The sequence below is a fragment of the Ursus maritimus genome, unplaced genomic scaffold, assembly GCF_017311325.1.
Source record: "Ursus maritimus isolate PB19 unplaced genomic scaffold, ASM1731132v1 scaffold_9, whole genome shotgun sequence".
In the NCBI taxonomy this organism is placed as follows: Eukaryota; Metazoa; Chordata; class Mammalia; order Carnivora; family Ursidae; genus Ursus; species Ursus maritimus.
In genome coordinates, this window is record NW_024427107.1 from 47,729,754 (window position 1) to 47,747,566 (window position 17,813).

At 38.1% G+C, this 17,813-nt stretch overlaps 1 protein-coding gene across 18 annotated transcripts in view; it reads left to right on the top strand.

Moving 5' to 3' along the window:
• The first annotated feature begins 363 nt into the window (after positions 1 to 363).
• RIMS2 (regulating synaptic membrane exocytosis 2) overlaps positions 364 to 17,813 on the top strand; it is a 561,128-nt gene continuing 543,678 nt past the window's right edge. For all 18 annotated transcript variants that reach the window (XM_040625672.1, XM_040625662.1, XM_040625669.1 and 15 more), the window contains exon 1: positions 364 to 539. In XM_040625672.1, coding sequence (XP_040481606.1) covers positions 364 to 539 — 176 coding nt within the window. The remainder of the gene's footprint in view (positions 540 to 17,813) is intronic.

The window sequence follows — 17,813 nt, forward strand, 5'->3', positions numbered from 1 at the left end:
CCCACCCTTAGCCGTCCCCGCCACTTTACTCCACCACCCTCCCCCGCCGCTCCGCGCACACCGCGTCCCGGCCCGGCCTCCAGCTCCTCTCTGCCAAACCGCTCACTTGCCAGCCCTTCGCCCCCGGGAAGAAGAAACATTTCCCGGAGCGCACTCCTCAGCCCTCACTACCCCCGCGCTCGCCCTCCCCCCCCAGCTCGCTCTTTCTTGGGGGAGGGGGGCTGTCGCCTCGGATTGAAGGCCATTGATTTGTATGTATTTGTCCCAGCGCCGGAGGCTGCCCCAGCCGCCCGCGCGGGTGCCGCCGCCGCCGCTACTGGAGTTGCCTCCCTGCTTCCCTAGGGTGGTTAAGCTCCACCAAACATGTCGGCTCCTGTCGGGCCGCGGGGCCGCCCGGCTCCCACCCCGGCGGCCTCTCAGCCGCCCCTGCAGCCCGAGATGCCCGACCTCAGCCACCTCACGGAGGAGGAGAGGAAAATCATCCTGGCCGTCATGGATCGGCAGAAGAAAGAAGAGGAGAAGGAGCAGTCGGTGCTCAAGTAAGGACCCGGCTCCATCTTCCCGCCTCCCTCCCTCCCCTCCGCCCCCACGGCCGCTGCCCTGCGGCCGCCTGCGCGCCCGAGATCGCCGCCCTCCCTCTAGCCCGCGGCGCCTGGGCCACGAGGGCTGCGGCCAGCGCCGGCCGCCGGGACTGCTTTCTGGGTGTCAGAGCGCGGGGGTGTGTATTGGGGAGCGCCAAGGCCGGTTGAGATGAGGGTGTAGAGCCCTTGGACGTTGTAATTTTCCCGGGCGTCCTTCCGGCTTCCCCCGCGGGCCAGTTGGGCTCCAGGACCCCCTCGGGGCTGAAGCTGAACCCAGGTTCTGCGCAGCCCCTCTCCTTTCCAGCCGCCCCCGCGCGGAGGCGGTGACTGGGGCAGTGAATCCAATATGGCCGTGCACAGGTGCTCCCTGGTCGGGACCCGGGCGAAGGCGCGCCGCCGGGGATGCGGGCGCAGCCGGGGCGCCTCGTCCCGCGTTTCCGCAGGGCGGCTCTGTGTCCAACGCGGAGACGAGCAGAGCTGCCCACGGTCGCTGCGGGCAGGAGGGCGGCGGTGCAGGCGAGGGGCCTAAGCTCTGGCATGTCTCGGGTGGGTGTGCGACCGCCGCCATCTTCCAGCCCCTCCCCCTCGGCGGGTTCTAACACCCTGCACTCTGCTGCTCTTCCTGTTTGGAACTAGTAAATCTGTTTAATCCTGAAGAGACTCTGAAGAGGCTCCCATTCCTACCATTACTGCGGTTTGGGATGCTTCCTACCTCGTGAAGTTCTACTACTCGTGTTCATAGTCTAGGCAGCTGGGATTTTGACGAGGGTGGGATAGTAAAAGCAGCACCCAGGCATCGGTTTAGCGCTGTGTAACTTCAGCACCAGGGAACTGTCCAGACAGAAATAACAAGCTTTGAGACTCCTTTTCTTGCCCGTATAGCAAAGAGATTTGTTTCTACAGGTTTGCTTTTAAATGTTTTATGGGTATTTGATTTCTCATTTACTGTATGAAAGAGATTGTGCAGAAGATGCGTAACCTTTTTATGTTTTTCCAACTCAACTTTTTTCTTTTTACTTGAAATGAATTTTTCACTAAGAGATTAACTTGTGCAGTTTATATGCTAAAGGTGGGATGGTTCGTCTGCGTATTATCAAATACACTTTTCCCATATTTTCCACAGAAACACACAATTGAAAGAGTAGAGTTCCTTTATGAAGGAACTAATACACTGACCTCTAATCATGTAAAGTTTAAAAACAGGTTGTTGAATTCAGTATTCTTTAATACACTTATAAAGAAACAAGTTTCTGTCTGTACATATATATTTTCATATTTTAATGAAAAATGCTATAAATTGTGGTAACAAATTTATCAAATATCTAAGAAAAATACAATTTCTCAAAAAATATTGAAGCACTAAGAGAGCAAATGTTCCTGACATGTTAACTGGAATGAAGAAGAATTACTTCTTCAAAGCTAATTTCTGGGTTTGGAGACTTCTTTGGGAATATGACTTATTAGTAAGCTTGGCAAATGAAAAACGGTTAAGCAATTTAAGTAGCTTATTTTAACTAGTGGAGTAATAAAGCATTATTTTTAAAAGCTTTTTGAGCATTCTACTCACTTTGCTTTAACTATATATACTGCCAACACCAAGAGTTTGATATTTAGATATATGAATCTATATTTTTTACTATAATTACAGTAAAATTAGTGGTGCCAAAGTGGTGTCAAGTAAAATGTAGTTTTATTTCTTTGACCCACATGTTTAAATGTACAATGTGTTTTTATTTCTTTGTAGTATGCTAAATCATAGTATTTACTGACTAGTACACTATTGTTCTGATATGTAGAAATGTAAATGAACTTTTGAATACTAAATTAAGAATTATTCAGAGTGACCAGTATGTTACATTAGGAAAATGTTGTGAAAGGGTTTTTCAGGTAGGTTCATGACATTACATATATTACATTTCTGTGTAAACCTACATATGATGCAAATACCTATAATGTTTATGCATTCATAATTACACAGGTTAGGTAGAAACATTCTCTAAAAATACACTCATACAATCTATGAAATTACACTGATGAAAAATCTGTTCACATTTATTTTAAACATCTATTTGCATTTCTACCTAACAGTCTTGGAAGAGGTCATACCTCAAAATGGCCTACATGATTTCAGAATTATTTTTATTATTCATTTTGACAAGTTTTTTGGAGATTAAAGCATAATGTACTTAAACATTTAATTTTAAATGTTGTTTAAAATGTTTTTGGCTTTTGTAGTAAAGTAAGACTAGGCAAGGAAAATGAGGAAAAGAATAGACTTTATGATAGAATTATAATAAAAAAGATTGTTTTGAAGAATTTTATAATTTATTAAGTAGTATTATCAATATTGAGTACTAAGTTATAAATACTAGATATAAGAAAAAATAATACTAGTATTCTTCAATAATTACTATTTCTCATTAAGTTTTAGGAGTCATTCATCTGGTCAAGACTACATTATCCTTTGTTTTTATTTAGCGATGTCCATTTAATTGCATGTTAACACCTATTCTGAGAGAAGGTCATGGGCAGAGAGAAAGTGAAAATCACATTGATGTCTGCTGCTTGTAACAACTATGTTAAAAGATAAGTTTGATGTGTGAAAAATTGAAACCATTGGATGAAAATATTTTCATGCTAAGTATTCATACAGAGTGGGGTGTGCATATCGAAGTACATCACAAGATGATAAGCTGGAGTACAGGCAGAGAATATGAAAACTTATATTTCTATTTCTATTTGAAAATGAAATTAAGTTTTACTGATATTTAATATATAGATTGACAATATTAAGATGCATATAATTTGTGAATATATATGCACGTATTAAGAAGTTCACGCCTGAGATATTTTTAATGAGAGAGGTGAGCAATCAAAGGAGATTGAAACCACTATTGAGATCGTTACTATAGTAATCTTTCTCTTTAGGAAGAGATTAATTAAGAACTACTTATATTTAATTATTAGCAATTTCTTCAAAGCCATGCTTAATATCCACGTACTTAGGAAGTCTTCTGTCACCATCAAGTAATTTCATTTTATATGGGCTTGAGATACTAAAATTTTGGAAGCTTTTTTATATCTCAGTAGATCCCTCAGTAGATCAGTAATTACTTTTTTTATCCTTACATGACAATCCTTTTTTTTAGTTTTAGTTTTGATAACTCAGTCTATTGGTAAAATCTCTTATGTTCTTTTACTTATTATTTTTAAGCCTTGTCTTTCAAGATTGTAAACTTCTTGAGGGCAAGAAGAGAAATGTACTCTTCTTTGGAGTTTCTGTTTTGCAGCATCCTTAACACCTGCACATACTAGATACCTAATAAGTAATGTTGATGTGACTTGTGGTAATGTTAATGAGGCAGATTAGAAATTTTGTTGGGAAAATGAAGGATAATTTCTTTGAAAGAAAAGCATAGTTTATTAAGTTTATGTTTTTCAGTGAGGTTTTTTTTTTTAATGTAGTATTGTGAAAAAATGTATGAAGAAAGCAAAACCACTGAAATCAATAGAAAAGTATTCATTCAGTAAATATTTATTGAGTTTCTACTATGTGCATGTCATAGCCTTTCAGATGAGGGTTTTTTAAATAACAAATTAGAAAATATGTTTCTTGATGTGTAAATTATCTTTTTATTCTTAGTTTGAATTTTCTGTTAATGTCAAAGGGATAATTTGCTCCCCAAATAAAGGAAGACAATGAGTAAAAGTTTCATGATAGATCAGAGTGACAATTTTGCTACATTTAAAGCATAGATGAGCAGTTCTAAAATTTTTTTTGATAATTTTAAGAGTATTTTTCAAAGTCAGTTTATAAGCTTCTTTATTTAATGGATAATATATACCTATAATACAAAATTTCTTAGCTGTGTTTTTCCCCAAGCCAGGGGCAACTACTCTTGCCAGTTTATTGTATACTATTCTAGAAATATTCTATACGTAGGAGTAGAGATGTGTATATATCACAGGTGTGTGTGTGTGTGCATGTGTGTATGTGTGTGTGCACAGATATATGGATGTATATGTGTACATATAAAAAACACAAATGTGTACTGCAGTTTACTTTTTAGGAAATCAGTTCCACATCCATTAATATATAGTTTTTTCATTCATTTTAATGGCTGCATAATATCTCATTTTGTGAATGCTCTGTAATTTCTTTAACTAGAACCGTATTTTTGGATATTTAGGTTGATTCTAATTATTTTGCCATTAGAAACAGGACTGTGATAAATATCTTTGTACATATATCATTTCCTACATATGTGAATATATCTTTGGAACGAATTCCTAGAAATGCATTGTCGGGTCAAAAGGTTAGTGTATTTTAAATTTTAATAAATATTGCCAAATTTACTTTCATAGAATAGGTATGCATAAGTGACATAAAATAGGGAGACTCCCACATCCTTTCCAATTCAGTGTGTGATAATCTTTGCCAATATTTTGGTGAAAAATATGCCATTGTAGATTTAATTGAAATTTTCTTATTATCAGTGAGCCTGAGAGCCTTTTACATTTGTTTAAAGTCTTGTTTTTCTGTTGGTTATTTTTAGTGATTTGTAGAAGCTCTTTTTATTGTCATTTGTTTTATGACCTGTTTATGCCTTTTTTTATTGGTCAGGATTTTTCTAAAAATGTGTTTGAATTTATTACTTTTTGTTTTATGGCTTTGGGGTTTGTGATGTAGTTAGAATGATCTTCCTCATTCTAATATTTAAAAAACTACCATATTGTCTTTACAGCTAAGTGAAATTTTAAGAACAAGGCATGTCAAATAATAGATGCAATTTCATGAAGACTTTTAAATAAAAATCATTATTGTACATGTAAATGGCCATGGCCATTGTAAAAAATTGAAAACCTATAGTTTCTAAGAATTTAAGATGCATTCTAAAACATTGATTAGCATTTTAAGAGATAGTACCTAATACATTCTTTATATATATTCTCTATTTTAAAGTAACTAGGACAATTAAATAATGTCTTCTTGTTGACTATATATATTGATAAAGAACTGATCATACTGTGTGACGAAGAGAGATGTAATGGAGGCAAGTGTGAGGGACCAGATGGATTTTGACTTGAAACCTTAATTTACTAATTAATAACTAAAAGGTCTTACTTATGTTGTTAAGCACTCTGAGCCCGTGTTTCCTCATCTATGTTATCTGAATAATAACACCTACCTTGAAGGATTGTTGTCATCAATATAGACTAAATGTCCTGGCATAAGTAGGTGTGCAACAGATAGTTGTTATTAACTGATTATAGACAACAGTTTCTAGGCCTTAATATTATTATAGCATTCCTGGATGAAATCTTACCTTTTTTTTTAAAATTGAGCCATTCTCTTCCTTGTCTACTGGGAAGTAAAAAAAAAAAAAAAAAAACAAAACAAAACCCGAAGTTTTTAAAGTGACTTCGTTATTTATTTAGAAGGTTAGGGGTGGAAAGGGAAGGTGATGAATTGGAAGTAGTTTCCTCAGCAAAAACCATTCTCAGAGAGTCTGAAAACTAAGGGATAGTAGTGAAAATAATATACCAACTTATTGGTAAGATATTGATTGTCTTGGGTGGATGTGAGGGAACTAATTTTTGCAGATTACTCCGTGATTGTCCTTAGATTTGCCTGGGATCAATTTTTTACTCTGATAAAAATATGTATTTATTTATTTGTCTTATTCATATTATATCTGAGAACTCAGAGAATCTCATCACGTTAATGGATTTTGAAGAATTATTACAGTTCAGAGTGCTCCTGTCCTTTTCATTGCTTCTCAGATGCACACAATCTTTGTATGACTGCTCTTTCTCATCTTTCTGACCTTAGCCTCAAGTTTGCATCCTTAGAGAGCTCCTTCTTGCCCACGTATTCTTAAGTAGGTTCTCTTCTTTCTTCTTTTCCACATTTTTAATATTTCCCGTTATGCTTATTAAAATTTACAATTTCTTAATTTGTTTATGGTCTGTCTACCCTGCTAGATTATAAACTCCCAGAGAGCACACACGCTGTCTGTCTTGCTCACCATTTCAGCCTCAGCTTATAACCTAACACAATGCTTAATGCTAGTAGTACTCAAAAATATTAGTTGGGTGAATGGATGAAACATTGGAAAAGAGATACTGTGTTTCATTTAGGTACCGCTTGAAGTAGGATTTCAAGGTAACCTAAAAGAAAAAGGTTTGCTTAGGCAGTAGTACCCTTATTTTTGGAAATCAACTATAATTTTTAAATGTATGTCCAATTTTGCTTACATTACTAGAAGCAAACTTAAAGTATTTGTGTATGGTTGCAACTTATCTTTCTTTTAGACTAAGCACATATCTGTTTGACTAGAAACCAGCAGAATATTGTGATATGTCATTTTGAAATTTTAATTATTTTTTAATATAAGGAATATTTTGCTTTATAAATTATTACTTTACTTTGAAAGTGTTTGTAAATTTCCAATGTGCTTAACAGAGCTGAACGGTAAGTGATGTACAGAATATTTTGAATAGAAACAATTCTCCTCAGAGACAGACAGTTGTAGGCCAGCTGTAATCATATGAACACATTGAAATGTAAAGTGTTGTGAAAAAAAACACCATAAAGGTGTTTTTTTTTTTTTAAAGATTTTATTTATTTATTCGACAGAGATAGAGACAGCCAGCGAGAGAGGGAACACAAGCAGGGGGAGTGGGAGAGGAAGAAGCAGGCTCAGAGCGGAGGAGCCTGATGTGGGGCTTGATCCCATAATGCTGGGATCACGCCCTGAGCCGAAGGCAGATGCTTAACCGCTTTGCCACCCAGGCGCCCCCATAAAGGTGTTTTTTTTTTTTTTAATTTTATTTATTTATTTGACAGAGAGAGACAGCCAGCGAGAGAGAGAACACGAGAGGGGGAGTGGGAGAGGAAGAAGCAGGCTCCTAGTGGAGGAGCCTGATGTGGGGCTCGATCCCAGAATGCTGGGATCACGCCCTGAGCAGAAGGCAGACGCTTAACGACTGTGCCACCCAGGCGCCCCATCCCATAAAGGTGTTTTTAAGTACATGATGATCATAGTAAAAAATATGTCAGACTAATCAAGTGAGTGTTGTCTCTTTGGTATTGTTTAAGGGTGTCAGACATTTTATCCTTTTAAATTCTTTAGAAATTTTACTCCTGCTAGATATTAAAGATTCCAGAGACTAGAGATACTGTTGTATTCACTAGTCATCTGATGAAATGCGGATATTTATCTCTGAATGTTAAAACACTGAAATATTACCGGTTAACCCTTTTGGGAACTCGCTATAAGAAACATGATAAACCACAATTACAATGTTGCATGATGAGTGCCGTGCACAGTGTATCATGGATATATTCATAAAAGAGGAGCCCTTGATCCAGTTTTGGGGGGATGACATCTAGGCTGAGGCTCAAAGAATGAGTAGATGTTAGTTGGGCACAGGAAGATATTCTAAGCAAAAATACTAAAACTACCCCAGGCTTTAACTTCCTTTGTAATAGAGAGGCAGGACATGGTCAAGAAACTAACTTGAAGTGGTTTAGAAGGTCTGGAGCATAGGGTATATTGGAGGTGTGTCAGTAAAGGAGACTTGAGAGATGGCAAGGGTTAGAGCTTTGAAGACGTTTTATGTTTTTCTTTTGGTTTGGATTTAATCCTGAAGGCAGTAGGGAGTCATGAAGGCATTTTAAGCAGTGACACAGTATAATCAGACTTCTGTTGAAAAAAACCCCACTCCTGCAGTATGAGGGATTGATGAGAATATGTAATGCTAGAGTCAAGAGCAGTAGTTAGGAGACTCTTCTAGTAATCCAGGTGATACATGATAGAGATATGAAAGAAGGCAGTCCTGGTGGAGGTGAAGAGGCAGGATAGCTTTGGAAATATTTAGGAGCCAAATTACTGGGATTTGCCATCAGTGTATAAAGGGTCAGGTAAGCTCTTAGGATGCCTGATGTGCTCAACTGATTGCTATACATAATATGTATCTATCTTTGCTCCTCTGATGGTCAACTCTCTACACTGGTCTAGTCTCAGGATCAGAGTTCTCTTGAGAGAGCACTTGGGGGGAGGCTTCTTTTTGTTTTACTTATTCTAAACAGTTTATAATGTGAGTATTTGTAGAAGTGACTACACCTTGCGATATAGAGGGGTTGGATGGGAAATAATAGAGTAGTAGTAGGAAGGGTAAAAAGGGAGAAAGAAGAGAAGGCAAAGAAAAAGGGGAGAAGAAGATCAGGACTATTTGAATCCGTTCATAATTGTGAGGAAGCCTACCTAATATTTTAGCTTAGAAAACTTTTTTTTTTCAGGCGCCTGGGTGGCGCAGTCCTTAAGCGTCTGCCTTAGGCTCAGGGCGTGATCCCTGCGTTCTGGGATGGAGTCCCACATCAGGCTCCTCCGCTCTGAGCCTGCTTCTTCCTCTCCCACTCCCCCTGCTTGTGTTCCCTCTCTCGCTGGCTGTCTCTCTCTCTGTCAAATAAATAAATAAAATCTTAAAAAAAAAAAGAAAACTGAATGTATTTTCAAAACTGCAGGTCTGTTTTCCTTTTATTGAACATCCCTTGCTCCCATTGACAACCTCGTCTTAGTGAATTTCTCACCATCTGATTTTGTTTCATTCTTTCGGTGTTTTTCACTATTATACAATCTTTGTTTTATATGATAGGTTTAACTAGGATAAACATCCTCCCTCCCTTTTTTTAAAGATTAAAAAAAATTTATTTGACACAGAGAGAGCGAGCACAAGCAGGTGGAGCAGCAGGCAGAGGGAGAAGGAGAAGCATGCTTCCCACAGAGCAGGGAGCCCCATGTGGGACTCGATCCTAGGACAGTGGGATCATGACCTGAGCCAAAGGCAGACGCTTAACTAACTGAGCCACCTAGGGCCCCACAAATTTCCTTTTTTGTGTATATTCCTACATTACTTCCTAGGGAATTTTGGAAATGGGAGTGCAGTTTAGGAAAGGGAAGATATTTTTTTTTTTTTAAAGATTTTATTTATCTGTTCCTCTTTATATTAGTGAATTATTGCAAATTTCAGACAGTGTTGTGTTATGAAAGAGAAATAAGTTTTGTTGGATTTTGTGATGGGCAGTTTTAGAAATAGGATTAGGAATAGGATTATAGAAAGGGAAAAGTTAAGAACAGGTTTAGACCCAGGAGTGATATATTATTATTTCACTTACTTTCTCTCTAGAACTGTTGTTACCCGCCAAAAGTATAGGCAACTAGATAGTAAAAATTAGGTTAAGAATGGACAAGTTTTGTACAGTTTATGCATTATGAACATGTATTATATCTATGTTATAAATACACATTAAAAAGCTCTAATTTGTGTTTTCCATATCACATGGTGCTGGCATTTAGAGTTAAGAATTTTTTTAGTTTATAAACATTTAGCATTCTTATGTAACACACAGAATTTGGTAGGTTCTGCTAAACAGAGATGCTGGTTAAATGCTCTTTCAGGCACAGGAGGAAGATGGAACTCTCTATGCACTTAGGCAGTTTTTTTCCCCCCAACTAAGTTTATGTTCAGCTCTAAGGGAAAACTAGCAGTTTCATGCATCCTGCAACTAGGCTTCTTGGATGCTAAAACTGGGAAAAAGGGTTTATACTAAGCAATATAGCTAGATAACAGAATAACCATAATGGTGGTTTTGGTAAGGGGTTTGCTTCTCAGGCACATATATGAGCAATCTGTTTCATCATACATCACCTCACACAGAATTCCTTTTGACTAAAAGCTGAAAGAATTAATTAATGCTTTTATTCACACAATAAAAAATTAATTTTGTAGTGGAGATACTAGGTTTTCATCAAAGATTTACATTCCTCTTTCACAGAGTTGTTGCTGCCCAGGTGCTCAGCCCTGGACTACCTTTTCCAGCTTTCCTTGTTTCTAAAGGGGTTCATGTGGTTAAGTTCTGGCTGATGACTTAGTCTCCTCTCCCTGTCCCCCCACCACCCCCCCTGCATTACACGTTATATGAATAAGAGATACATTGCTGTCTTAAGTCACTGATTTCAGGAGTGTATCTATTACTGTGGCTATCTTAAGTAATAGCAATTCCCTTATTATCTGTTATTTATTTAACTCTGGGAAGGCTTTACTCAGCCATCAGAAAGGATGAGTACTTACCACTTACGTCGACATGGATGAAACTGGAGGGTATTAGGCTGAGTGAAATAAGTTAGTCAGAGAAAGACACATATGGTTTCACTCATATGTGGAACGTGAGAAACAGGGCAGAGGACTGTAGGGGAAGGGAGGGAAAGCAGAATTGGAAGTCATCAGAGAGGGAGAAAAACCATGAGAGACTCCTAACTTTAGGAAACAAGCTGAAGGTTGCTGGAGGGGAGGTGTGTCGGGAGGAAGGGGTAATTGGGTGATGGGCATTAAGGAGGGCACGTGATGTGATGAGCACAGGGTGTTATATGAAACTGATAAATTATTGAACACTACATCTGAAACTAATGATGTACTAGAAGTTGGCTAATTGAATTTAAATTAAAAAAAAAAAAACAACTTTGCGAAAGCTTTAAAGTTCCCACCTGCACTGGTCAACTTCAGAAGTACTTTGGTGGTACTGAACTTTATTACCACACGTTGATTTCTCTTTAATGATTGTCTGATCTAAGCTAACTTAAGTCTTAACTCAGCCATAGGATTCTTGAATACAGAATTTACCAGGAAGGGTCTGTTCTATCTGCTTGGTGACAACTGGCTGTATCCCATCTGGGGATTTGTTATTGAGGGTGCAAGAAGGTACATCTACTAAATCATAAAGGAGATGCACTGGAAGCAGATATAGGATGCAGACTTCATGATGAGACAAAAACATTTGCAATCCCAGGATCTGTTTTAGAATAAATTGAAGTCTCATGTTAGAGATTTTGCAGGTTTAAGGCTAACGGTTAAATTCCATTTCCAAACTAAAGGTTAGGAAGGTTTCTAGAAATTGGAAGTGAATTTTAAAAGACCAAGAAAGATATAGTTGAATGTCATTGAACTTTTATTACTGTATGTTGCATATTTTTTCCATTCACCCTTCTAGATCTACTCCTACACTACTACTTTTCCCTCACTTTGCTGTATACAACGGGAGGCTGACCTCTATGGATTGCACCAGTGGGCTCTCTTGTCCCTGACTTTCATTTGGGTTCTGTGTTGTGAGATATTTGCGGTTTGGAGGGAAGGAGGACAGTGAGGTCACATTATTTCTTCCCAGGCTTCCTTCAGAGCAGGCCTTTTGTGTCTTTCTACTGAAAACAACAGTTCCATCTGCTGGCCCTCTTAGTATAGCTACTTTCTTCTGGTTCTGGAAATTGCTTTGCACTGTTGCTAGCCCCCCTGCACTGCTTGTTGGTTTCCTTAAACCCTGCCCACATCTTTATAAAAGAGTCATTTTATTAAACACTAGTTACTCAGTGTGGATATGCCATCTGTTTGCTGGATACACTGTGGTTCAGTAAAAATTTACTGGGATTGTGAATGTGAATGGACCACGATTTGAGGTATTCACAATCTACTTTCTTCAGTATATCCACAGTAATCTTTTAATGAATCCCTCTGTTTGTCATGTTCTTTAATTCTTTTTTTTTCTTTAATTCAGTTATGCACACGCTCTTACTCTTTACCTGGTGAGCAGTTTTGTGTCCACCTCCATTGCCGTGAAGCGATAACGGTTCTTTGATACATTTGTTAGCTGTCTCCTCTCTCAATTGTTACAGCATTTTGTATGTAACTATTTTATAATGTTTCTGATACTCAACAGTAGTAACCAATCTCTACTTTTTCCTTGGTGTCACTGGTTTCTTTGAAGTCATGGGCCAAGTTTAATCATCTTTTTATGCCCAGGGCACATAGTTGTCAGCCAATAAACATTTGTTAATAAAGCTTGGTGTGTGTAGGGGGATCACTCTAATTTTATTCTTCTCCCTCAGCTCTCAAATATAATCAGTTACCAAATCCTGTCATTATTATCTCCCAAAGATCTCTGAAATCTGTCTACTTCTCTCCATTTTCGTTATTGCTTCACTGTTTCATGGCTTTATTATATTTTTCTTAATTATTCATCTCCAAATAGGTATCTCCACTTTCAGTCTCATCTCCTCTAACTCAACTTCTGTAATAGTACAGCACTCTAACACACAAATCTATTTTGAAGTCCTCAATATTCATCATTTCCTTCCCACTGCATTCACTATACAGCCTTGTCATCTAGGTGTGTCATAGAAGTCCTTTTGTGATGTTTTATCGGTCTTTATATCCTGGTATCCTTCATGGGGCTCATGCCACCTGTTTTGGTTGTATCGAATTGAAGTTAGTTCCCTCTTGTTTTTTTTAATCTTCCCTCTCTAGTTTAGCATATACTGGTCTCTTTGCCTAGAAAGTCCAACCCACTTTTCTCTGGCTAAGTCCTACTAGTTATTTATTTATTTTTTTAAAGATTTTATTTTTAAGTAATTTCTACACCCAATGTGGGGCTTGAACTCACAACCCTGAGATCAAGAGTTACATGTTCACTGACTGAGTCAGCAAGGTGCCCCTAAGTCCTAGTACTTCTTAACTCAGATTCATCTCAGGTTTCCAGCCAGCTGAAAACTAGATTAGATGACTCTCCTTTGTGCTCTCATAGCCCTTATTGCATACCTCTGTTATAACTCTTACAACATTAATACTCAATAGCCAACATGTACTGGACGCTTACTGTGCTGTTAGTATGCTGTACCATATATGCATTATCTGATTTCAGCCCCTACAACAATCTTATGAGATAGTTATTATTTTCTCATTTTTACAGATGGAAAAAATGCAGACTCAAGTTCTATGCTCAAAGTATGCCAGGATTTTAACCGAAACAGTCATATTCTAGAATTCGTACTTTTAATAACTACACTTTATTATATTAGTGTTATTGACTTACTTTAAAACTCTTTTCTAATAGATTTAGAGAAAGGACTGTCTTTGCAGTGGGTGGTCCATTGTGAGTGGATATAAATGTTTTTTGAATGAATAATTAAGTCTGGCACTGCCTAACAGTGGAGAGCTGCTGATACCTTAAGAAGTGGTTATCTTTGGGATTTAGTGGTCACATTTGCAAGAAGTTTCACCGTTACCTCTCTTGGACATGAGAGCTATTGCTTATGGTGCGTGGCATTAATCAAACTAACAACCAAGCATATGTTTTTAACAACATTTGAAATCAGTGAGGACAAAATATAATACCTACTTCAGAAGTTATTACGAGGATTAATTGAGTTTACTTTTGTAAAGCCCTTAGAGAAGTTTCTAGCACATAGTAAATACAAATGTTTGTTAAGTAAGTAAAGTAGCTAAAAGAGGAAAGCATTGATAACTATAGAGGATATCAGTCCAGTTTATCATCAGTAAATACTTCTGTGAACACTCGCATTTTTTTAATACCTGGAAGGACATTGCTACTTTCTTTAATAAAGGAAGACCTAGATCTTCCAAGGTTTAAATAGTATTCCTTCTGTTAGTTTTCTACTACTAACAAAATTAGAGGCTTAAAACAACACACATTTATTATCTTACAGTTCTGTTGGTCAGAAGTCTGGCATGGGTCTCACTGCATTAACGTGAAAGGAACTGGCTGCATTTCTTCCTGGAAGCTGGAGTGGAGGATTGTTTCCTTGCTTATTTGGGTTGTTGGAAGAATTCAGTTTCTTGAGGTTATAGGACTGAGTTAGATCCCTGTTTCCTTGATGGCTGTCACCCGGATGCTGTCCTAGAGTCTTCTTTCTGCTGCTTGCACAAAGCCTCCTACTCTTGGGGCTGGCAATGGGGTGTTAAATCTTTCTCCTGATGCCATCTCTACCCCTTCTTCTGTCATTGCATCTCTCTCTGCCTACAGGAGGGGAAGATTTTTCTCTTTTAAGTACTCATGTAGAGTAGATTGGGCCCATGCAGATATTCCAGAATAATCTTCCCATCTTAACCACATCTGTAAAACCCCTTTTGCTATGTAAGGATACACATATGCATGTTCCTGGAATTCGAATGGGAACATCTTTGAGAGGCCATTATTCTCCTTACATTTTTCTAGTGAGTGCCACTAGATAAAAGTTTGGATATATGTTTTTTACAAGGTAGACTTTGTACTACTCTTTTTAAAAAAAAAATGTATTTGTATTCAGAGATACAAATTCCAGAATGATGTCTCTGAAATTATATTCTGCAATGCACTTTTCCATGGGTTTATAATACCTTATTTCCCTCACATCACTCGTAATCTGCTCTTCATTTTTTATTTATGTAACAGTTTCCTCCTGAATGAAAATATTGGCTTATCTGGAGGTGGGGTAGGAGGATTGGGCCAAGCAGTGTGAATTATTCTGGGCTCTGTACATAAAGAGCACATATATACTCTTCCTAAGTAGTCATTTTAGTTAATACTTGGATTTATTTTTATAGAGGAAGGAGTAATTTTGCCATATGACTAAGTAGTGAAGAGTTATTGAAATGTTTCCAAACGCAGTATTTTTATTATCTGATAGTCATTTTTAAGATTCAGCATAAACTTTATTTGCAGTATGAGTAAATAAAGATTTGGACTTAAATCTTTTGACGAGATTATGGTTTCTCTTGCATGTTTGGTCAAAGAAGCTTATCTTAACCCTGCAATGAGTGTGCCTTCACGTAGTATTTTTTTCTTATAATGATTAGCTAAGAAGTCTGAATGAATGAAAAGATACAGTGTATATTATGACACACTTTATATCAGTGTTTAAAATATAACTTAGTTTCTATTATAACTTAGGCAATAAAACATTAAAAGTAGCTATGAAATAGAGAAAGAACAGGATCCAAGGTTGTCCTTCAAAATTACTAATAGAAGTCCACGTCTCAGTATATAGTTGTATATGTTAGGATAGACTAGATGTCCAAGTTCAGCCAGGAGACAGAAACTATAATAGTAACTTGACCAGGAAAACTGTAATATAAAGGATTATTAACCTGTAAGAGGGAGCAGCCACCTCTTTCAGTGCTGAGGCTGTGTACCCAAGGAAGGAACAAATTTGGAAGAGGTTCCTTACCCCCAAAGCTAAGGCTGAGATCCAGCCGATGTTAGAGGATGTGGCTGTGGCCCGTGGAGCTGCCACAAGCTGGGGCAGGCAAGCTGGAAATCATCTGGGAGGGTGTTGGTAGGGCTTGCAGAGAAGCTGGCTGGAGTTCTCAGGGAACTCGCCTGGAAGCCACCTACTAGGGTACCTGCTGGGGTGCTACTGAAAGTGATGGAAAGACGCCCACCGGGGTGCTAGGGAAACATGTCAGGAGGGTGAGTGCCATTGGTGTCCTGTAAGCTCCTGGCAACCAAGATCCTGGCAGCCAAGGAACAAAGAAAACAACGAAGCATCCAGAACCAGAAAGAGAAGCCCCTTCTTCCTTTAATGTCGCTCTGGCTCCCTCTGCCGACAAAGCTTAACACTGTGCCGACTGGTGAAGGACAACTGGTTACAGAGTCCAGATCCAGTATCAAAACAGGACAAAGAAGGGGGGATTTGGGGCTGAGGGTTAGTCAATTTATTATTGTATAAGCTATGCTCTCCCTAAATATCAGTAGCTTAAAACAATATAGGTTCATTTCCTTTTCACGCTGTATGTTTTCTCTGGGGCACTTTGGGTCTCTGTGTCATCCTCATTTTGGGACAGGCTGAGGGAGAAGATACCTGGAACATTGAGAGCAAAGGAAAGGAGAGCCTGTGGGGAACTGCAAGCTGTCTCTTCAGGTTTCCTCTCAGAAATATATATCACAGTTGTGCTCACATTCACTGGCCCAAGCACGTTGCCCAATTGTGCCTCACTCGGGGAGAAGGACAGTCCTACCATGTATGGCAGGAAAACCAGGAATGTTTGTCAAAAAATAGAATTACTACGGGGTTGACAGGACAGGTATTAGAAAATTTGCATTCCCTAGGATAATTACTTGTAGCTCTCCCTCTGAAATTTTCTTTGCTTTGTAGTTTTTATAAATTTTAGTGAAAAGTAGCATCAAAATAAATGTTGATGGCGCTCTTCATTTCGGGGTCAGGAACCTCAAACCAGAGAGTGAACTTACCCATTTGTATGAAACTGTGAAAGTGTAAACAATTTAAGCAGCAGGAAGTATATTTTTTTGAACGATAGATACAGACTTTATTTTTAAATTTTGTATTAAAAATTTTACATTAACTTACGCTGACGTGATGCTACATGCGATATGAAGTGTCTATTTATGTAGATAAAGGTTTTTGGTATTTTTGTCATAGGTTGAAGTGACACTAGGTAAATGAAAATGCTTTTGAGTTATAAATTGCTATAACATGCTAATTATAATCACAATGGCCATTGATGTTATCATCATAATCAGCCATTTAAAATAATATTTTAAGGAAAGAATTGAAATTTGGATTTTGCTGCTGTAGGCTTATTCAAATAGATCAGTGTTGGGGTCTTTACTGATCTCAAATCATTTGAATTTTTATAAAAAATGATTTAAATGGGACTGTTGTCAGAAGGAACTTTACACATGAAAAATCTGATCATGTCACTCTTTTGCTTAAAATAGCTGTGTCTCCCCATTGCTACTTGCACGTAGCCTTTAACTGAAGTCCTTCCTCTGAAAGATGGTACACACAAAATGATGAAAATGGTTTTCTTACTTCTCCCAGGGATGGGTATATAGCTACTACTGTACTGGAAGCATTAGAGATCACTAGAGATTAATTAATTTGTTACATACAATGGATGCTTTAGGACTTGAGAGCGTAATTGTCTTTCAGATTTCTGGTTGATAAAGGCTGGTGAGAGTATACAATTCTTAGCCTGGCAAACAAGACCCCTTGTGGTCTGTCCCCTATTTACTATTTGTAGTCTTGTTTTTTCCCCTTCTACCATATATGTATTTTAGCTGACTAGTTACATTCCTTTACTAGTGCTTCCTAACCTTTTTCGTGTCATGCTACACATAGAAAACAATAATAGACATCTATGTCATGTTGGGGTAAACTGGAAAAGATTTGGGGGCATCTGTATGGGATTTTGTGAAAAAATAAATGATGTTTTCTCCCCACATTAATAAAACAAAGGATAAGAACCTTTCAAGGATAAGATCCTTTCAATAGATGCAGACAAAAATTTGACAAAGTAGAATATCCATTCACGATAAAAACCCTCGACAAAGTAGGGTTAGAGGGAACATACCTCAACTTAATAAAGGCCGTATATGAA